Source organism: Saccostrea cucullata, unplaced genomic scaffold, assembly GCF_032062105.1.
Source record: "Saccostrea cucullata isolate Sc308-1 unplaced genomic scaffold, CSIRO_AGI_Scuc_v1 ctg1352, whole genome shotgun sequence".
NCBI lineage: Eukaryota > Metazoa > Mollusca > Bivalvia > Ostreida > Ostreidae > Saccostrea > Saccostrea cuccullata.
Genome location: NW_026921131.1, coordinates 100,439 through 123,507, shown reverse-complemented (window position 1 = coordinate 123,507; position 23,069 = coordinate 100,439). Strand labels below are relative to the sequence as shown.

The window sequence follows — 23,069 nt, the reverse complement described above, 5'->3', positions numbered from 1 at the left end:
CTTTTTCAGAAACAGAATATCATAAAATGAGACCCTAAAGAGAAAAAGGGTAACTCGGTAGGGGACATGTACTGCTTATATGCAATACTCTCTATACGGTCTCAACACAGATACGATATCAAATTCTTTTAATTTGTAATGTGACACTTCGTAACTGTTGTTGCGGATTATCTTTTGAATAGAAGGTTTTGTAAGCTTCACCTGCCTTCAAATATATGCTAGGCTTTTTATATGACACCCCCAATTTTTTTAACAATTTGCATTACGTAATCATGCCTTATCGTTATCACAAATGCATGTGATCCCAGTAATGCCACCCTTTTTAATCTTAAATAGTCACTGATTATTTTCAATCAGTAAAGACTTTTACATGTGCGCATCTGCATCAATAATTTATTTGGCGAATATACGGAGCTCTTCAAAAACTATCCTAATACAGGTAAGAAACAGAATTTCATCAAAGAAATGGAAGCCTCATTTGCTACCAAGTAAAATATTTAGAACTTATTTATTTTTATATCCGAGGCGTATATTGTTTTTGTACTGTCTGTTTGTCTATTTATCTGTTTGTCTGTTTATGAGGCCATTGACCTTCGTCTCATTTGAAAGAACTTAATTAGTGGAGTATACATACCGAATATGAAGACTCTATCTCGTAAGGTTAAAAGTTATGGCAAAAGTTCGAAAAAGCTATTCTTAGCATATATGTCACAGTCAAGGTCACAAGGTCTTTGACATTGGTGTCATTTGAAAGAACTTTATAAGTGGAGTATGCATATTAAATATGAGGTCTCTATGTCATATGGTTTAAAAGTTAAGGCGAAGGTTAAAGTTGACAACAGACAGACAAACAAACAGATAAACAGACAAGAGAAAAACAATTAACGCGCCGGATCTATCGATCCCGGCGAATAAAAATGAGTTGATTTTTCGTCTTAATGATTATTATTTTTTTTTATATTAAAGGCATGCACAACCCCAAAATTTTAATATCACGCACTTTTATTTTTACCTTGGTAATAGCTTTTGCATCAGAGTACATTTGCTTTCAAAACATAGTTTTCTTGTTCTGCATGATGGATAGACAAGCAAACAAAAGGTTTCTTTTAATCAAGACCTAAAACGCTTTAGGTCTATTTTTTAATTGATTTGGTAGTTATTTTCAATGCAAATCATTTTGTATTCTTCCAAATCGCTGTGGAGAGATTCTCAGTCAGCTACATTACGAGTGTATGGGATGCATTCTAATCGCGGTGCGGTCTTGTCTCGAGACACAGATTATTCCGACTAATTGATAAAACATAGATCAAGTTGATTTTTTTATATAATGGTTTTTTAACGACGTAAAATCAGCTGCTTTGACCAAAGCATGCATGTAAGTATTATGACATTCATATACGCCTCTCTTTGTAAGTCAGATCGACTTCATTCGATCCAAGACATTTCATTCATAAACAAGTACATGTATATGATAGAAATGTTCACATTTTGAGGGCACTTTTTCAGAAACAGAATATCATAAAATGAGACCCTAAAGAGAAAAAGGGTAACTCGGTAGGGGACATGTACTGCTTATATACAATACTCTCTATACAGTCTCAACACAGATACGATATCAAATTCTTTTAATTTGTAATGTGACACTTCGTAACTGTTGTTGCGGATTATCTTTTGAATAGAAGGTTTTGTAAGCTTCACCTGCCCTTAAATATATATGCTAGGCCTTTTATATGACACCCCCCATTTGCATTACGTTATCATGCCTTATCGTTATCACAAATGCATGTGATCCCAGTAATTCCACTCTTGTTAATCTAAAATAGTCACTGATTATTTTCAATCAGTAAAGACTTTTACATGTGCGCATCGTCATTGCATAAACAAATCAACAATTTATTTGGCGAATATACTGAGCTCTTCAAAAACTATTCTTTTATAGTTAAGAAACAGAATTTCTTCAAAGAAATGAAAGTCTCATTTAATTTGTTATCACTTAAAATATTCAGAACTTATTTATTTTTATAATACAGCAAATGCATAGAATTTTATCAAGAGTTATATGTATATTTTAGAACGTTCCACACCGAACAGATTAAAGTTACAATTATTCTGGTTTTCAAGGTAGCTAAGGACACCTGACTTCTAAAAAAACCTATCAATAGATTTTGTTAAAATTTTCATATCGCGTAAAGGAATATGTAATGAATACTTAGTGAAAATATGAACATGGCATTGTGTGTAAATTACGGAACCAGGAGGTAATGAACTACCTTCCCTTTCCAGTCACTCCAAAAATTATAATACTAGATGTGAATATTACCCATAAAAATATTATGCAATATTCATTCAACATTTAAAATTCTTTTTAAACAACATTGATACTATAAACGTCTTTTAGCAATGGATTGTCTGAACATGAATAAATAAAGAAAAAACTGCATACAAAACATTTTAAATTCAACAAATTGGACAATTTTCATGCACACAAATTTGACACTTTTTAAATAAATTAAAAAAAATCTGTCCAATACAATTTATTTTTTATCATTATATGAAAGATTTGACTAATATTATTGGACTTTAACGAGAAGCGCTGACTTTGACAAATTGACTGTTTACTTGGACATTTAAAGATTCACATCTATGGAGGTACATATTTGATAATGGAAAAGAACACCTTTCTATTGGTCATGGTAATTGTGTTAGGGGTACTTATAAGCAATGTCCTGAATTTGAGGGTGGGATGGTTGTCGTTTTCGTCAAGGACAATTTATCTGTGTTTTGAAATAAATCGGTATTTTCGTTGAATTAAATGTTGAGCTAAATTATAATACCGTAAAAGAGCTTCCGTACACTGTTCTAGCGTGAAAGTAAATCTTAAAGCGTAAAACTCAGCCCTTCTCGTAAAATTCTTATCTTCACTCAAAAAGTCTTGGTCAAATTAAGAAAAAAAAACAATTGAAGAAATAAATCGGAAGTACAAATCAATTTCTAATTGATTAAATAAAATATTTTTATATGACATTAGGAGAAATAATACATATAGAGTAATGACACGAAGAGTCGCCCCCTCTCCCCTCAATATAAAACTTGTAATTAAACTAATATTGAAATGATCAATATAAAATTAATTGTTTATAAATATTTGCTTTATTTCTTTTTAATTATTCCTAAAGACAATTAAAATATGAATTTATATTTAAACAATAGATTACTTGAACGGAAATGTAAATTTAAAAGAAAACCACAGGTGCTTGAGGACTGGACCTCCCCTTTCCGTGTTCTGCACTGCAATGGTTCTTTGACTTATTTGATAAAAATATTGTTCTTTGACAAATTCACAAAGTATTACTATCAAAAAATCAAAAATGTAAGCTAAAACTAGCCTTTTATAAAAATCCATACCCTCAAAGCATATATATAGTTGCTGTTGTCTGATTGGATAGAAAAATAATAACGTTTACATGATGCATATTTAAGGCAACTTTCAGTTATCGTTCTTGACTTCCATATTTGGAAATCGTCCAGACCTGTTTAAAGGTTTTTTTTACCATGGTATCTTAACAAATTTGTTATTATAAACATATAATTCCTTGAGTTTATATCAAATACAATGTAGCTCTTTATCTGTTTATAATTCCTCGTTAAACAAATATTGTACCTTGTTTCCCTCGTATTTCAGTTTACCCGCTACGTTTACGGGTGTAAATAGCAGCAAAAATGCAAATGAATAAGACGTTGACTGTGACGTCTCTGATACTAGTAACTAAGGAATTCCTCCATGTGTTTCGTCAGTCATAGGAATATGCCGCTCATAATCCATAGTGACACTATATCGAAACGTCTGAGAAAGAGCCTTCGAATGGCATTTAACTTTTACATACGCTAAAACGTGCGTGCTTTAACAGAATACCTGTAGAACAGGTATTCCATAAATACTTTAACCAATCAGACCGACACTCTTCCTATACACTGGATAAACACGTGTTCGTTTGATACACGTGTTGTGATATCTTCAATAAATACATATCATGTAGAATGATCGGAGAAAAGCAAATTGTATTTGTTGATTTTTTTTCTGTATATGACTTTTACTGACTTCATAAGCCTAGCTAAAAAAAATTAATGAATAAAAAATAGGCCCCTCCTATTAATTAGAAATTAAAACATTTTGGTGACGTAAACATTTTATGTGTTAATGAGAAGCTAACTCGCTAAACAATCCATTGAATTACATGTAAGTGTCCTTTCTATTTGGAAAACCGTAAATTCGATCTTTTTAATGGACAGGTTTTTTTTTTTTTGAAAAGAAGGAACAGTTAAAACACAAAAAAATGAGAATTCGGGTGAATCTTAGCATATGCGCAAGAGCAAATAGAAGAAATACATTAAAACGATTTAACTACGACACATACAAATAACATAAAGAATGCCGAGCTCAGAGTTATTACAGTAACTACAGAACACAATAACTGCACAGTTTCTGCTTGATTTAACACTCAAATCTACGTCTAATGAAGATTATTTAAATGCTCAAATTTTAATTTTTACAAAACTTGAATTTTAGTGAAACAATTTCACATTTGAGTTTTTCAGAAATATTCATTTTTCCATGGCATGGAGGCTACACAATTTCTGTAAGACAATTCGCATGATTCCACCTTCGGAATTTCTTGGTTCCGTATTTTCAGCTCTGTTCGAGATATTTGTATGTTTATGGATTTTTTGATGTTGGACGCTGTTAATTTGTCATAATCACTCTTTTCATTTCCAGCCGTTTTAAAAATACTACCAAGCAACCATATTTTTACTTTGGAAAATAATAAATGTTTTTCTTATATTTGTTGAAACTTGCATTCAGAATTAAACTATGGCAGACAAAGAAAATATAAAACTGAGGCAAGAAAATATGGATGAAACTCAAAACCCGAAGCAAGAAAAGGTAAAAGAAAATAAAAAACCAAAGCAAAAGATGGCGGAAGAAAATGATTTTAAAAAACCGGAATAATGAAAAGATGGATTAAAATATTATGTTTTAAAAATATTTAAATAGATAAAGACAAAGTGATTTCAAAGTTTCTGCATTACTTCTCCTTAATAATTTGAAGCATTTGTTTTAAGATAAATTAAAAAATGAATGACCGTTATGTATTTTTATCTAGGTTCATGAAAAAGCAAAGTGTACGTTGATGATACTTACAGGAGCAATAATGGTAAACTTTATTCAATTTTTCGAATAATAATGGTCACCCGCATGGTGTAGTGATTTGGTACTTATGTCGCAGGTTCAAACTCTACTGTGGGACGAGGAGACTGGTCCTTCGTTTGAGACCGTTCAAACAAAGGTCATGTGTCGCAATAGTTGTTGGCACGAAAAAGAGCCCTTATCACTGCCCACTGAGTGCCGAGTATAGGACACAATTTGTAGCTCTCTACAGGTGTAACGACGAAAAGTGACCCCCGTAGAATATGTAGAATATTGACCAAGGGGTCATTTTTCTACGTAGAAAAACGACCCCGGGTCAATATTCTACGACAAGTAGGGTCATTTTTTGGCTGTAGAAAAAAATTCCAGACCAGTAATTCTACGACTCCATACACGTTGAAAAATGACCCCTATAGAATTTTGCCCCCTTCTTTTTTATACAATAAAACCTTATATATGTGCCTCCTGATATTTTTTCATACTTTGTAATGCAAGTAGGGGGAATTTTTCATGTACTTTAATCCTTGCCAACATATATTTGATTGGATATCTTAATAGTAGCATCACTATCAATGTATCTGGTATGGATTTATTTTTGGCTTGCAGAATCCCAATGAATATTTATTCATTGAGGAGCATAAATTTATTATTATACTTTGAGGGTTTTTTTCATTCAAAGATTTTGTTCCGAAAATGGCATGATATGTTTCTGATAACTATAATCTTTGAATTTGTTTTACAAATCCAAAAACATTGCATAGAAGCAAGAAAAGCAACGTTATTTGACTATATAAATTCAATTCCCTTAGCTCTTACATTTAAACTTACATATACATCTGTACGGAAGAAGGATATGGAGATAACAAACAGTATTCAATATCAATGCAAAGTCCATGAAACAAAACAAAATAGGAGCAGAGCAAACACGGACCTCCAAAACATTAGAGGTGGGATCAGGTGCACGAAAAACGTCAGTCAGCATTTGACTAATGATAAATTGATTTTGCGTACAAGGTCATTGTATCGACCATAGAACTTACGAAATGATGACATTAAACGAATATTCATGTTTCATCAACTTGCTTGCCAATGATTAACCTCGTTTAAGAAAATATTCATACGTAGATCATGCTCTTGTGTATCGAATCAACTGAAATATAATTATACACTTCGCTTGCAGGTGATTAAGGTTAATTGCTGCTTGAGTAAGGGAAGTTGACGATATAAAAGTTAAAGTCATCACGTTTATCATATAGCTTGCTTGTGAGATTACCATTAACGTCTTTTTCAAGTAAAATATCCAAGTATGAAACAGATGTGTCAGACTCTAGCTGTGGTATCTTTTATCTCAAGCTCTTCAGGATATATCGTATCGAAGTTGGAATGGAAATTACCATTGTTAATTGACAATACGTCGTCGATATTTCTAAATGTCGAGTTGAAGGCCACAGCAAGTGTTTTCTTCTTTCATGCATAAGATCTTGCACAAAGTCTGCTTCATATGAATACAAAAATAGTTCTTCTTATAACGGAGCGCTATTGGTACCCATGGAAATTGCAATAGATTATTTGAAGACCTGGTCTCCAAAAACCATAATCCCTGTTGAGATTCTGCTAGGCTAGATATTTGGACTGACGCCGTCGCAGAATCCCTGGACAATCAATAATAATTCATGTCTGGAGATTAAGTCCCAACTTCGGTCGACTATAGCAAGAATTATTCACCTAGACCACACTGCCGTTCGCTTCAATTAAGTCATTTAGTTGCTTATTTTACTTTCTGTCACTATTATTTCTTCATAGCTTACCGTTTAGGCATGTAAATCCCAACATAAAAATATTCACTGAAATCTGCTTTTAAAATATGGCTCCCGTGACGAAATTGTTTACCTCCTCGAATAAAAGAGTGTCCTATAGTCTGTTTTTACCCTATGTGATGTTCAATAGCCACTGTAGATTTGGTTCAGAGTCACATAGAATAAAAACAGGATTTACATGACTAAACGGTAAGCTATGTAGAAATAATAGTGACAGAGAGTCAACTAAACAACTAAATGACTTAATTGAAGCGAATGGCAGTGTGGTCTAGGTGAATAATTCTTGCTATAGTCGGCCGAACTTGGGACTTAATCTCCAGACATGAATTATATATGATTGTCCAGGGATTCTGCGACGGTGTCAGTCCAAATATCTAGCCTAGCAGAATCTCAACAGGGATTACAAAAACCACATTCATTTTTTTCAATCAGAAACTCAAGCTTCTTTTTGATATCAAATTCAGAGTACTTGTGTGTGTAATCAGAGTGTGTTTTAACAAAATAATTTTGCAAATGACCAATTACCAGGTAAGAGAATTTTCGAGTCCTATTTTTACTGAAAAAGCAGCTGTCAGTGATATCAAAAAGTCTTGACTTTAATTTATCGCGGGGAATGGTTGTGTATTAAGTTGAAAAGTCTTTAAGCTGTTGAATTTGGTAAAATCTTGTGATTTCAAATTGTTCAAAAGTTCTTTTGAATTTTTGAGTATCCACATCTAATTCACACCACTTCCTGAATATATTATTGCACAGTAATCTTGAAGTTTTTCCTTCATTTCTGTCAACATCTTAGTGAGATGTAACGAAAGAGGCTTCCCTAACAAAAGAATACTATAGTTAACTATAGTTTACGGCATGGTTGAACATTTACGGGAACCCGCCATGTATCTTTATTTGTAAGGATTCTTATGAATTTTGGGAATCCAATATATATATATAGGGTAGTTCAAATTCATTTTGGCTCTGTGGAATATTAAAAATATTCAAAATTGACATAATATGATTTTGAAGAATTTTTTCCTCAGAAAGGGAAGTATGAGTATAAGAAGGATTACTACTTGTAGAATTAAATCCAAATTCGTCTTAAATATGATTTGTAAATTGAGCCTTACAAACGAAGACAATATTGTTTCCTGCTTTGTCGGCAAGGACCAGTACGTACTGATCATGTTATCTATCTAATTCTTTTTTCACTTCTGGATTATTGAACACAGAAGGATATATGGTTTTCATGTTGCCCCTCAATCTTTTAATACGCGACTTAAACATGGATCTGATACATCTAATTCATTCTGACAAAGTGTCAACATCTTCTTTTTCCTATCTGGCCCATTGTCTGACGTAATTTTCAACAGAATCCATAATATTTATGAAATTCCAACGCCAGTTGAAGGAGTGGGGTCATGCATTCTACTTTAAAATACACACTTTTTAACTACCTTATATAAAGTACTAAATTTTTTCATGTATATACAGGAATTACCATTACATCGAGAACGTTCTTATGATGATATAAAAAAATCCTCCAAAACTGGCAAAAATGTACATCTGAGTGAATAACAGTTGAACCTTAAGAGATATATATAAATAAAAAAAAACACTTCCCTTTTCAACACTTTTTAGCCCACAGACACCTGACCAATGGTGCTGTTTCACCCCCTTTCTTATGAGATTTTATAGGCATAACCTTTGCAAATTGATGAACTCTATTAGTCTATCATGCCATTACTTCGATATAAAGTCCTAGCACATACCGTCCAAAAGTTAATGCTAACGTAAAATGTGAAATTTTAGAGTAAAAAGTCTCAAACTTCAAGGTCAATGTCATAAGGTCAAAGTTGGTTGTATACAAAAAAGGGTATTGTCATAAAAATACAACTGTGAAATATGAAAGCCATAGTTCCACCCAGTTTAAAGATATGGGCAACATTTATGCAAGCATGTATACAAACAGACGGACGGACAGGTAAAAAAAAAAACTGTATACCCCGAAACTTCATTTACGGGGAGTACCGTTCACGGTAGCTCAGTCGGTAGAGCGCTCGCTCCGTGATCGGGAGGTCGTGAGTTCGTATCTCAAAATTTGAAGCCCTTCACCGGCATACGGTGACGTCTCCATATGAGTGAAAAAATATCGAGAGGAACGTTAAACAATATACAATCAATCAATCAAGCATTTACGGAGGCTTAAGTATAATATTAAAGTATTAAATTTTCATCATCCAACATTTTAAAAAATTTTCTATTAGTAAAAAACTCCTAAAATCAATATATTGAAGTACATGTAGAACGGGGAAAACGATACTATATGTGCCAATTTTGGGAAAGACGCGCACTCCTTTTCTTGTAGTTAATCATGTTTTATGCTACAACCCCCATTTTGTTTATGTTTTGTTGACACTAGCAAACGACAAAAGACATTTTACAGGTTTTGAGCTAACCATATTTTGTTTCCCTTGTATCATAGGTCAGATGCAATTTAATTTCGTACTTATTTTTACAAATCAAATCATCCCTATTTTCTATGAGAAGTTTGAAACTTCATTCATAGAAAACCAAGTGTTTTTATAAGATCTAATTTTCTAAGATAGCGCCCTTTTTCGCGCCAGTTTTAAAAGTAGGGATCAAAAACGTTAAACTTTTGAAAAAATAAAACTTTATTTTGATTTTTGCAAATTATTTATCTAGGGTAAAATCAAAGAGATTTATATTTAATTAATTATTGAAACTTTTTTCTGACAACAGCTAGAAAATAACCTTTTTTAGGATTAAAATGATAATTGTGAAAACTTACTGTATAATTAAGAAAAAAACAACGTTATTCAGTGAACATGGCGTTATGAATAGCATATGCTCTGCTGGCATATTCCAGGATGCGTGCTAGCGCATCATTGAAAAAAATGCCAGCAGAGCTATTACTATTACTTATATTTGCATTCTTTGATTTTTTTCAAGAGTATCAGATGAAATCCTGACTTACATAAGGACGCAGCTTCTTGTCTACGGTAAAGAAAAACATACGGCTTTAAAATCAGTAAACCTGATTACTGCTCCTTTTCTCTAATAAATCACAAACAATTTATAAAGTATTTCCCTCTCAGACACAGTTATCTGGATACAAGCAGCGCTGTCATACATTTTTGTTTTGATGCAGTTGTTACGTCATCGATTAACCCTCTGACAAAAAACTATGATGAAAAATGAGAATGATTTTATAATGATAATTACTCCAGAATGCTTTTCTATATTTTTTTTTTGAGTTTTTCTATTTATTTTTAATAGCTGAAATCATTCTTGAAATAAATAAACTAGTTAAAGAATTTTCTCTTTCTGAATGTTATTACCCAAGTGTGAAGAGTTATCGTTCTTTGTACAAATATGCATGATACGAAAAAATAAAAATATGGCAGTTCTCTATAATTTTAAAAAGTTTTATTATACAATTAAATACATTGACCAAAATTGAATTTTTAAAGATATAAATCAGCAATTCTAAATATTCTGAATTTCTTTTTCATCAAAGAATATTATTAAAAACTTATTTTTATTCCTCTTATTTCAAATATACACTTCTCAACACGGTTTAAAAGTGTAGTAGAGATTCTTCTACACGAGTGTGATAGAGCAATTGCACTCACAGTAGAAACAGTTGCGTCTATTTCAGGAATGAAGCTTATTTCAACTTATGTTATCCGATTTAACATAACTTGGGGCAGTTTACGCTTTATAAACCGCGAAGCGGTTTATAAAGCGTAAAATTTTGGTCTTTATAAACCGCGAAGCGGTTTATAACAAAGCGTAAACTGCCCCAAGTTTTGTTTTATCGGATAACATAAGTTGAAATAAGCTTCATTCCTTACATGTATAATTTAATTTCAGGGTAGATAATAAGACAATATCTCCTCCGGAAAAAGTTTTAAAAATTGAGCGTTATTTTAAAATTAACGTCAAGCGGAGTAATACGTTTTTGACGTAACTCATTGTGACGTAGGCAAGTTATATTATACAAAATGGATAAAACCGTTTAACCAATCAAATGACGTGTTACAACTAAAATTAAATTATAATGTAATAAACGTTTCTATGCTGAATGGGAGTCAGTCAAAGCGCCCCCTAATAAAAACGTCCCGGTCAAAGTGTCCCCTAACTTTCGTCAATCTTTACTGTCCCCAAGAAATGGTCAATGCGTCCCCTGGTTTTTGTCAAAGCGCCCCCTAATATATTTTTACAGGGAAAAAACGTTTCGAGTCCATCCCAAAGCAATGTTCAAAATGTCCCCTGATTTTGGTCAAAGCCCCCCTATAGAATTAACTGCCAAACAATGATAATATTATAAATACAAAACAGTTTTATTCCGGAACATGTTTGTAAAAATATTAGGGGGCGTCTTGACCAAAATCAGGGGAAGCTTTGACAAAAATCGGGGACGTTTAGATTGCTTCCCAGACGATTTTTCCTAAGAAAAAAATGTTAAGGGGCGCTTTGACCATTATTTGACCATTATACTGTAAAATTCTATAAGGGGCGCTTTGACCAAAATCAGGGGACGCTTTGACCAATATTTAGGGGCGGTTTTGTAACATCATTTTAATGTAAAATTCTATCAGGGGCGCTTTGACCAAAATCAGGGGACGCTTTGATCGGGACGGTTTTATTAGGGGGCGCTTTGACTGGATTTCTACAAAACAGCTTGATATTACCCGTAGACATTCGCTTAACAAGAATATTCCTACCAAAACGAATGTCAAAAAATGACAAGGGGTCATTATTCTGCGGGGTCATTTTTCTATAATGCACACGAAAAAAAAAAAAGAAAAAAAACGACCCCAAGGCCATAATTTTTACAGACTAGTTGGTCATTTTCTACGTAGAAAATTGACCTGGGGGTCAAATTTCTTCATAGAAAAATGACCCCCGGTCAATATTCTACGGGGGTCACTTTTCTTCGTTACACCGGCAGGTAGTGGCGTCTCTATATGAGTGAAAATTTCTCGAATAAACGAATAAAAATGATATTAGTCTCTACCATCAAATTAGTGTTCCATATTGAAAATAGAAATACTGGTTATTTGTATTTTTATCAACAATTATCTATAGAATGGTCACCTTTCTAATCCGAGTAGTAAATTAATTGCCATTTGAATATTAGAGTTAAATCAATTTTGCAAAGGTTGTTGCCGTGGTCTTGGTATCTTGGTGTGATGTTACGAAACGTAGCAAATCCTGTGATCTCAAGGAAGCCGTCGAATATCTACGCCTGAATTTTACTGTATCTTGTAAATATGGAAATTCTAAAGAGAACATCAAAGAAATCTGGGAAATAGGAATATCAACACTTGTCCTGGATTTCGTTTTTCTCTTTTTAAGCCTGATTTTATTTATGATTCCTGGTGAAAGACAAAGAAAAGGATATATAGCTTGTTATACCGTGGTAAGTTTTACTTATTATATTTACGTTACCCAACCTGCATATAATGACTAATTGATTTGGAAGTATGGAATGATATCTTCTTCATCGTCTATTTTACCATATTGATGATACAGTCTCTTCTTTCCTAGCTGGCCATACAATCATTTGTGTTGGTATGTCTGCTATTTCTCCGGTACAACAGTATTGTCGATTTCAAAGCAACTAAGACAGAAACGGTATGTTATCAATTTCTTCAAAGTTGCATAAAGTTTACTAAAGTGTATATTCTGATACAAAACTATGATATAACTGACGCCTATATAAAGATATTAAACTTAAAAGGATGGATTATTTAAGATTAGTTATTGTTCCAAATCCTTTGCTTCTTTTCCCAGGATTATGGAGAAATGAAGAGTGCAATGATCCAATCACTCAGAGACAATTTTACTTCGGATGTTATAAGCATCAAGGCTAGTACTTCCGACCTTTGGAACAACTTTTTTCTCAAGGTTAATTGTTTTAAAAATGTATCTTATTAAAAACATATATGATTTTATCAACATTCTGAGATTTATTTCTAAAAAAAAAAACCAATATAAGTGTGAAACACAAATTCCCCCGTATGGCAGCTTATGTCGAGGGTTGAAGTTTCTCAAATGCAAGTTAAACTCTAATGTTCTACAGTCAAGTGACATAATTATTTGCCACTTCAAAATGGCCACCGAAATTTTTACATCGCGCACCTTGATATTTAGGAGCTGTTTAAAAAATAATAAATGCCCATCTTACCTCAATACTTTGTTAAATTGCCTTTCATCATTAAAACTTCATTTAGTCTGCCGGGAATTGTCTTATACAGGTCCTCAATGTCGGAGGTTGGTATATTTTCCCAAGCAATCCGAATTTCCGCCATCAGCTGATCTTTTGTTTTAATGAATTTGGCACGGGTTTCCAGTGTTCTTTTTAATTTTACCAAATGTTCTCGATGATATTTAGATCAGGGAACGGGACAGGCCATTGGTTATTGACGATGTATTCTTTAACTAAATTTGCTCTATGAACGGAAGCATTGTCGTCTATAAATACATACTCGTTATCTGGAAAATGTCTGGCTAAAACGGACCAAAGGTTGTTGTCTAATATTTAAGGTCTTCCGTTTCCAACGGAAGACCTTCTACTGATTCTGTTGGTAAAGATTATTATTCTTTTTTTTTCTTCTACTACTTCCTAGACGCCAACATTGAAGCCTCATATCTCACTCATTTCTCAACTGATTTCGCTCAAATTTTCAGAGGTACTAGAAGTTACTAAACTCTATCAGAATGCTGTCGAAAATTTCAAAAGGTCACTTCCGGTTTTGAGTTATTTCCCTTTAAACGAAAATTTATAGGCTTTCGAATCCAGACAAAGGCTCAGAGACGGCTAAAGCTGGAGCAGAAATTCTACTGATTTTAGATAATAGAAGGATTGAAGTTGTGCACATCTGTTTTTGTTTTTCGATTTCTCTATTCAAAATGGTGCTATATAGGGGTAAAAAATTAGAACGCTTAAAAGAGCTAAAAATTATTCTGCTTTTTATCTTCTAAACTAAAATTATTTTGTTAAGACATATAGAACAAAATTTGTGCAGAATTAGAAGATCTTTCAAATGATTCTCGGAAAAAGGGCTGCCCCCTAAATTAAGGGATCTAGAGGGGCCAAAATTTTTTTCCAGATATCTCAAAAAGTATTGAGAATTTGTAATACGTCCAAGAAGCAAAATGTCAAGCTTAATCTATTGAAGTCGTCAAAATGCGTCCGGCGACGTCACTTCCGGTTAAACCGGAAGTCGTCAGAAAATGCATATTTTTACCGTTCTTGATAAGTTTTTGGGTAACATATGTCACTGGAAGCATAAAACTTAATTTTCTGTCCGTCGATATCACTTCGGTCAAACCGGAATGAGCCAAAAATAGCTTATTTTTAAAGGTTTTGATGCAAAATTGAAATTATAAAGTGACTGGAGACGACTTAGCTCATTGCTTTCTTTTGTTGACATCACTTCCGGTCAAAACAGTACGGAAGACCTACTCGTTGCTTTGCAACGAGCTTTGCTCTAGTTCAATATATTTTCTTGCATTTATGTTACCTTCTACAATTTTCTACCTGTCCCGTTTCATCAAACTTTTTAATACTACAATTCTAATGTATTTCTGTTGTTTTGATATGCTTCTACAACCATTCTTCTGACGGACGTATCTAATTCTTTCCCCTTGCGACTCTTATTGTTTTTCACATATATTTATCGAAAAACCATATAGCAGATGACAAAAATATTGTGTACATGTCAGCAATTTTAGTATAACAACACAAAGATAAAAATAGAATGGGAAAATCTTTTGTCTAAAAATAGCACTCAGCCCTACTTTATCGAACATGCGATAAAAAAAATTTGCGCGGAAGTGGCGAATAATTATGTCCCTTGACTGTAGGTCAAAAGATCAAAAGTGTTGATATCAAAGGAAGGTCTTGTCATAAGGAATACATGTGAAACATGAAGGCTATTGTACTACTGTATAGGGGATTAATTTCACGGGTTGTAATTTTCACGTTTTTCTCTCATCTGACACGATCACGGTTTCTTGAATTCGCGGAATTTGGTACGTAATAAAAGTTACTTCGCTTGTCTGCATTTAATCCATACCATAGCTACATGTGAACGACATTAATCAGCGTTCTGTCTTTATTTCACGGACAACAGAGTAAGTTTTTATAAAATAGGTAGATTTCATAAATACATGTTTTAAATTAACACAAGTGCAGTTATTGATAGTCTCTAAACGTTAAATGACTTTCCTACATGCTATTACGATGAGTGCATGTGCACCCGAGATCTTCCATACAACGCGGCGAAAAACCACTGGACGGAAATAAAACTTTTTATGTAGTTCTACGAAATAATATTCTTCCACACTTCCTTCATCAGTAAGTTCGATATTTGAATGATTTTTTAAAACCAAAATGTCGATAAAAACTACATGAACTAATATGCATTAGAATGCAGGTAACAAATACACGTGGTAACATTAGTTACGCACGGGTAATCAAAACCCATGACCTACGTGTTTTGATTGATGAAACATGCAGCGTTGGCTATTAAAACAGCTTTTGAACAAACACAAATTATTATCTGCCGATTTGAATTAAAGTAAAGCGTGATAATTAAAATTAATTGAATGACAGTACTACTCGCAATTGCTGAAATGACCATGGACTACACGTACGCCTATATAAATCTATCGTGATCTATTCTCAAATTTCCAAATAAAACATATAGATTATTGAAAATTTATTCACTGTTTCTTGAATTCACGGATTTGTTAACACCGTGAATATAGCGAATATTAACACCGCGAGTTATTTTCCCCCTATACAGTATCTGTTTAAAATTCATCGCCGAGGTTAAATTTTTTTTTTTTTTTGAAAAGTTGGCTAATTTGCAAAACCAAGGTCAAAAATATTAAAACTCAATGAAATGTGTTGTTACATTAAATAATGTGGAAAAATGTAAAAAAAATCTTTTGCGACAAACTTATAAAGAAACAAGAAGTATAATGAATCACTAATGTCCTCGCTTATGACGAAGATTGCAGTTTCTTAAAACAAAACAAAACAAAGTCCAAGGCAAAAAGGTCAAATTGTTGGTATCCAGAGAAAGAGTTAATTAAATAATGCGGTAAAATATAAAATAAAAAAAATCTTTTGCGACAAACTTATAAAGAAACAAGAAGTATTATGAATCACTAATGTCCTCGCTTGTGGTGAAGATTGCAGTTTCTTAAAACAAAACAAAACAAAGTCTAAGGCAAAAAGGTCAAATTGTTGATATCCAGAGAAGGCCTTGTCATAAGAAATAATCCTGTGAGATATGAAAACCCTGGTTTAGCTGTTAAAAAGTTATGGAAAAGGTTGATGTTTTGAAAAAACTGGGTCAAACTCTAAGTTCGAGGTCACAAGGACAAAAATATCTATACACACTGAAAGAAAGGTAGTGTCAAAATGAATACACATGTGAAATATAAAAGCCCCAGCACACACTGTTCAAAAGTTATGGCCTACACCTGTAGATAAACGTTTGGTAATTGTTTTGTAAAAGTAGGTTAAAGTCCAAGGTCAAGAGGTCAAATTTGGCGATGTCTCCAAAAAGGCCATGTCTCTAGAAATGTACCTAAAAGATATGAAAGCGATAACATCACCCACCTAGCAGTTATGTGCAAGATCAAACAGACAAACAAAAACCCAGACAGACAGACAAACAGACAATTAAAATAAAGATTATAAGTGTCGAATAAAAGTCTGAATAATGTATGATTATTCTGGAATATTTTTACTCAATTTATATCATTTTCTTTAGAAAAGAGTAAATGCTGATAAATGAATAGTAGTAAGGACAAAGCGACGATGTACTCATGTTACAGTAATAGAAGATTCGAATAGTATATATAGTTTTTGGTGTCTTCGATTGTCTTCTTGGAAAACTTTTACTTTGCCTTTAATCTTGTCTTTCAAAAACATGTATATTCCTTCTAAAAAAATTCTGACGATAGGGTTAGACATATTTTTGTTAAGGTTAACCACATTTTAACGTAAGGCATGAAAGTTTAAAGGCTTCGAGATAAGCTTCTATACCTTAGATAGGTATATCAATTATCTAAATCTTTTTAGTGCAACAATATTTTATTATTCAGACCTTTAACTCGAAGTTGTGCCTACATTTTAAACATTTAACCTTGACTAGAACTTTTGAACGATGGTAGTTAGAGCTTTTATAAATCACTTTTTTTATCCATTGTTACAAATAACTTTTAACTCGATCTTGAGATGCCATAAGGAAGCATCAGTGTTTCCTGTTTTTAATTGCTCACAACTTACTCACACCGCATAAATTATACATCTGTCTATAAGTATATATGAATGGAATATGTAAATGAAAGAGATTTACTTCATATACAAAAGTTAAAAATGTATTCTCTACTGCAAAGTATATTGTCAATAACTGTATTGCTGTGTATCAATCAATTGAATGTTTTCCATGTTTCAGTACGATTGTTGTGCTGTAAACCAAGTCACTAGCACAACCAACGACTTTGACACGACCCCTTGGTGTACTACGTCTGGTTCCTGTCAACAGACGAATTCTGTAATTCCAAAATCTTGTTGTAAAGCATATACAATCGATGATTATAATGAGGCACCGGCCAGTTGTCATGCTGATGTCCAGGCAGGAACATATAGAGATGTAAATATCATAAACATAAAAAGTATAATGAAAATCATTTCTAAATGCTAGGAATAGGGTAAAAGTTCACACTTTGTGCCTTAAATGTTACTCCAAAGTGGTCACAGTGTGTTACATGTATCATAATCATATTATGTGACCAACAATACCAAGAATTAAAGAATACTACTACTACTTATAATAATAATCTGAGCAAAAATTGTTTTATTTTTTCTTTATTTCAGAAGTGCCACACCAATCAATTTTTAGCTCACCCGAGCCGAAGGCTCAAATGAGCTTTTCTGATCAAAATTTGTCCGTTGTCTGTCGTTGTTCTTGTTAGCGTCATTGTAACCTTTTCACATTTCATTTTCTTCTCCTGAACCACTGGGCCAATTTCAACCAAATATGCCACAAAGTATTCTTGGGTGAAAGGGATTCAAGCTTATTCAAACGAAGGGTCACACTATCTTCATAAGGGAGATAATCATGAATACGTGAAAAATTAATGGGACTTTAAAAAAATATTCTCAGGAACCACTGGGCCAGGAAAGATGAAACTCATGTGGAACCATCCTCGGATAGTATAGATTGGTGGGGCCATGATGGGTGGTCAAAGTTTAACATAGGAATGTATATTGAGAATCTTTAAAAATTTTCTTCTCAAAAACCACTGAGCCATGAAAACTGAAACTCATTCGGAAGCATTCTCTGGCAGTGTAGATTCCAATTTGTTCAATTATGTTTGATCCTGTCTCCCGGGGCTAGGATGGGGCCACAATAGCGGATCGAAGTTTAACATAGGAATACATGGGGAAAATCTTTAAATTCTTTTTCTATGAAAGCCATGATTGGTCATAGTTATATGGAGGCATCCTCATGTGGTGTAAATTCAAGTCAATCCATAATCAAACTTGAACCCACTTTTATATTCAATTTTTCAATACTGAACTGATTTTTGCTTTTAGTTGTACATAGCCAGAGCTCAGGTGAGCGAGGTGGCCCCTAGGTCTTTTGTTTATGTATTGTTTAACATTTCAGAGCTGTTTTTCTCGTGTTAAGATGTTGGATGACTTTGCCATAACAGATCACCAGATTGATGTAATAGCTACCATTACCTTAACCTTGGGGATTTTGAAAGTATATTTATGTTTTAATCAAATTTTGAGCTTAAACAGTATCACCAAAAGGAGCATAATAATCATGCATTTGAAAATTGAAAATATCTTTAAACCAATTAAACAGACTTTATGTATTTTATAAAAATAATATATAACGTACTTTTGAGAATGTTCTGATGCTTTATTCTACCTTACTGCTTATTTCCTTTCATATCTTATTCTCTCTAACGTCTGATTCACTTCAACAGTTTATTTCCACTTACGTCTCTGTACTCTAACAACTTATTCACTCAGGTCTTATATTCAATCAAACGTTTAATTCACTTTTACATCCTCTTCCCTATTAAGTCTTATTACTTCTAAAATCTAATTGAACGACTTATTCCATCTAACATCTCTTTTTGTCTGTCGTTCATCGCTTCCAACATTTTATTTCCTTTTACGTCTTATTTCCTCTAACTTCATCTTCCCTTCTTTATTCTTATATCTTATTCTATGTTAAGTCTTATAGCAAATAAAGTATATCTTCATCTTATGTTTTACTCCTTCTCACGCCATCTTCCCTCATTTTTCCTTCTAACGTCATCTTACCTCTTTTCCTTCAAACGTAATCTTCCCTCTAACGACTTATTCCCTCTAGTGACTTAATCCTCATTTTCAGTGTCTGTATGGGCCTTTGAATACTGTTTGTCATCTCCATATGATTCCTTGAACATTTTTTCCCCTCATACGTCCTATTTTCTCTAACTTTTCAGGTTGGTGAGTTCATCCTGGCTTTTGGGATAGCTCTAGGGGTGGCTCGAAATTGTAAGAAAACTGAAAAGTATAAAACACAGTAATGAATGTTTAGATGCAATTTAGATGCAATTTCAACACAGAATCAACAAACCACATGGCTTATGTTCTGAACTTAAAATTTTACTTTTTGATATCAGTATGCCTTTTCAAGATATGCTTATTTGTTGTTCATTAAAGGTAAACTTCTCCCTACATAATTTTATGTACATATTAGGGGACCCCAATTTTTACAAAGGAGCACAAAAGATGTAGTTGAGCCAAATATGTTTATTTTTACACGTAATAAATGGTAATAACAAACAATTATCATAGCAAAAACTGCATAAAAATAAGATTGTAACACATATAAACATGTGTATTTGTGGAGAAAGATAACAGATGCGAGCTCTGAAGATAAAAGTAATTAAAGATGCTGACCACTAGGAGTTGAACTTTTACTGGACGGTTCCAAGAAATGATCCATTGGAATGCGGTTGTTTACTTGTTTATCAAAAGAATGTGTTTGGTTAGGGTGAAGAAGCAACCAGTAGTAATGAAGTGACAAGAGGTCAGATGTTGGGATAAATTAGCTACAACAAATCATATTACTAGATAATGCAAACGAATTGAAAGTATTTATAAAGTGCATTAGAAATTTAAAAAGTGCTCAAGGTCAGAATTAAAGTAATTAAAAATTCAAATATTGTAAGAAACTATTTATTGTAATCATACTATTACAAATGGATTGTTTAATCTAATAAAGAGTGGAAAGCTGAACCGTGACTCTCTTGGTTGCATTTTGTACAGGTTGGGTAACATATCCACTCCCCAACACCAGTGAGCCGCTCAGTTCAGAAAAGGTCCATAGATTTACAGGGAATTGGAAACAGAATAACAAGAATTTGGAATTAAACCGTAGATCCGATATCCTTGAATACGTACCCTTGAGGCTTTCCTCAAGGATTTTAAGAGTTCACTTGGCATTTCCGCTCACTGAAATATTATAGCAAAGATCCCGGGTGTAAATAAACGAACTCGTAAGCTCAACAGTCCATTAAAACAATAAAAATTAGAGCAAGGACCATTTAAAATATTAACGGTGAGATCAGGTGCGGTTGGGGAGAGGACATCCCCTTCCGAACCGTCACACCCGCCATGTGCTCCTCGTCAAGATCGGGAAATAACAAAAATCCGTAAACAATTCATTGCGTTAGCAATTGCCTAACAATAAGTATGAAAAATTTATATTTGCATTTTACTTATTGTTGGATTGTATTTGTGGACAAAATCATCGTTTCGATCACAGAACCTGCAAAATGATGAGTTTAAATGAGACCGTTCGTATTTTTTATGAAACAACTTCTTTGGCATTGATTTGCTTTGTTTTATACACTGTTTGTAGAACATACTCCTGCGTATAGAATAAACTGACAAATGGATACAAACCCCATTTGCATGTGATAAAGGTATATTGCTACATAAGCACATCAGATTTACACCATTTCTCGGAAATATTGTTTCACAGTACTCATTTTAAATTTTTTAACCTGCAATTAGTGGCTTGGTAGAACCTGCTATGTATCTTTGTAACGATTTGTATTTTTATGAAGGTTTGGAACCCATAGGTATGTAATTCAAATTAATATTGGTTATGAGGGATATAAAACATATTAAAAACTGACATATGATTTTGAAGATTTTCCTTCTTAGAAAGGAAGTTATAGGTATAAGTTGGATTACCACTTGTAGAAATATATCCTATTTCGTCTGAAATACAATTTAAAAAATGAGCCTTAATAAAGACAATGTTGTTACAAACTACTGATCTTGTAATCAATCGATTTTTAAATAAAAAAAAAACACTTTTGAATCATTGAACACAGAAGGAAAAATAGATATTAAAGAGATCCATAAATATCTATGAAATAAAACATGTGGAGATAACGAATAGTTTTCATGATCAAAAGTCTACAATACAATATAAAATAGGAGCAGAGCAAACATGGACCTCCAAAACATCGGAGGTGGGATCAGGGCATACCCTGCTGACCGGTCACACTCGCTGTGTGCTTCTTGTCATGATCGGGTTATAACGGTAAAATAAAAAAAATACTAAAAATCTGCTGAACCAATGTATCTATCAGATGAGCATTATAGTGTATATATTGGGTTGTATTGGTGTATAAGAGAGAGAGAGAGAGAGCGCTAAAAATACTTGGCTATTGTGTTTAAGAAACATTTTATGCATAATTGATCATTTAAAGACAAAGAGTACTTTTAAACAATCCACGAAATCGACGGAGTCCACGAAAATCGCTATTCCACGAATTTTGGATATAAAGTGATGTTTTTTGTGAAGAGATGAACTGGCATTCGAAAAAAAAATAATGTGGATGAGGTGAGACAGGCCATTGGAAAAGGGAGCGTTTGACGTTTTCATAAATTATTAAACAAAAAAAATTGTTATTTACCTAAGTAGTTAAAAAAAATATTTTATATCAGACTTACTTTTCCCCGAAAAGAGGTAACTCCAAACGACATATGTACAGACTTAATGGGAGTTATACTGCTTATCAAAGACAAAAAAAATGGATTACTGGAGAACGGATCACAAATAAAACTAGAGGTACTGTGAGCAATGAGCTCACTAAATAATAACCCCGGCATCCCGTAAGATTATAATGGCACGATCCATGTTTTGCTCCGGGAGACCCGAAATTAGTGTCAGATCAAAAAGTAAAATAGGAGGTCACAATGGCATTATGTAAAAAAGAATCTGTGAAAGTTCAGTGGTATAGGAGGAATTGCAGATAAGGGATTGATATCATTCAATATAACAGAAAGAATGGCAGCGTCATGGTTTTGCTATGGAAAACCCATAATATAGTGTAATGAGTGATGAAAAAGGCCTATACCATTCAAACGTTGGTGTGACCTGGAATAATGGAACAGTCCAGGAGACTGTTCACCCCTGTTTGAATGGTATAGCCCTTTCCTATATAAAAGGCTGCAGAGGCAGTCTCGATCATTCTGAAACCCGTAGAAGTAAGAAGTTGATAAGAAGATAATAAGTAATATTAAAACAGAAGAATTAACACAGTGAAATAAAATCAAGGCTAGGGTACAGAGCGCCGGTAAATGGTAAGCCAAGAATTGTAGTGAAGTGCAAGGTATAGTAATCCTGAATAAGGGTGAGGTACCGAGTACTCATTACAGTAAGACCTTGGTTTCGGAACCAGGTGCAGGGAACCCAGTCATACAGGTAGTACTTGGTATCAAAGAACCTCGGCTTGTAGATCCCGCTGTTTAAATTAAAAAAATAATAGAACAAGGACAAGTATCCCACGAAAATAATAAACAATCATTATTGTAAATAATTTTAATTCCCAGTATTAATTATAGGCTCAGATAGAGCCAGAGGAAAATTTCATTTATAGTTATTTAAAATTAAGACCCTGTACATGTATCCCTTGAAAACGGA

At 33.2% G+C, this 23,069-nt stretch overlaps 1 protein-coding gene across 2 annotated transcripts; it reads left to right on the top strand.

Annotated features, from left to right (window-relative positions):
• Positions 1–318: 318 nt before the first annotated feature.
• On the top strand, positions 319–20,350 carry LOC134259244 (uncharacterized). Of its 2 annotated transcripts, XM_062741845.1 has the most exons (9): positions 352–439; positions 4,862–4,942; positions 5,163–5,213; positions 12,194–12,454; positions 12,583–12,669; positions 12,829–12,942; positions 17,514–17,711; positions 18,732–18,830; positions 19,567–20,350. In XM_062741845.1, the coding sequence occupies exons 2-9, from the start codon at positions 4,871–4,873 to the stop codon at positions 19,648–19,650; spliced, it is 966 nt and encodes a 321-aa protein (XP_062597829.1). In that variant the 5' UTR covers positions 352–439; positions 4,862–4,870; the 3' UTR covers positions 19,651–20,350. The 2 variants fall into 2 exon arrangements, with proteins under 2 accessions (XP_062597830.1, XP_062597829.1); XM_062741846.1 differs by lacking the exons at positions 4,862–4,942; positions 5,163–5,213 and having other exon boundaries at positions 319–439.
• The last annotated feature ends 2,719 nt before the right edge of the window (positions 20,351–23,069 follow it).

Excerpts from the sequence above, each read along its gene's own strand:
- LOC134259244 (XM_062741845.1), top strand. The coding sequence starts at position 4,871 with ATGGCAGACAAAGAAAATATAAAACTGAGGCAAGAAAATATGGATGAA. Across the intron at positions 17,712-18,731 it reads AGGCAGGAACATATAGAGAT|AGCTGTTTTTCTCGTGTTAA; the intron begins GTAAATATCATA and ends TTAACATTTCAG. Across the intron at positions 18,831-19,566 it reads TAACCTTGGGGATTTTGAAA|GTTGGTGAGTTCATCCTGGC; the intron begins GTATATTTATGT and ends CTAACTTTTCAG.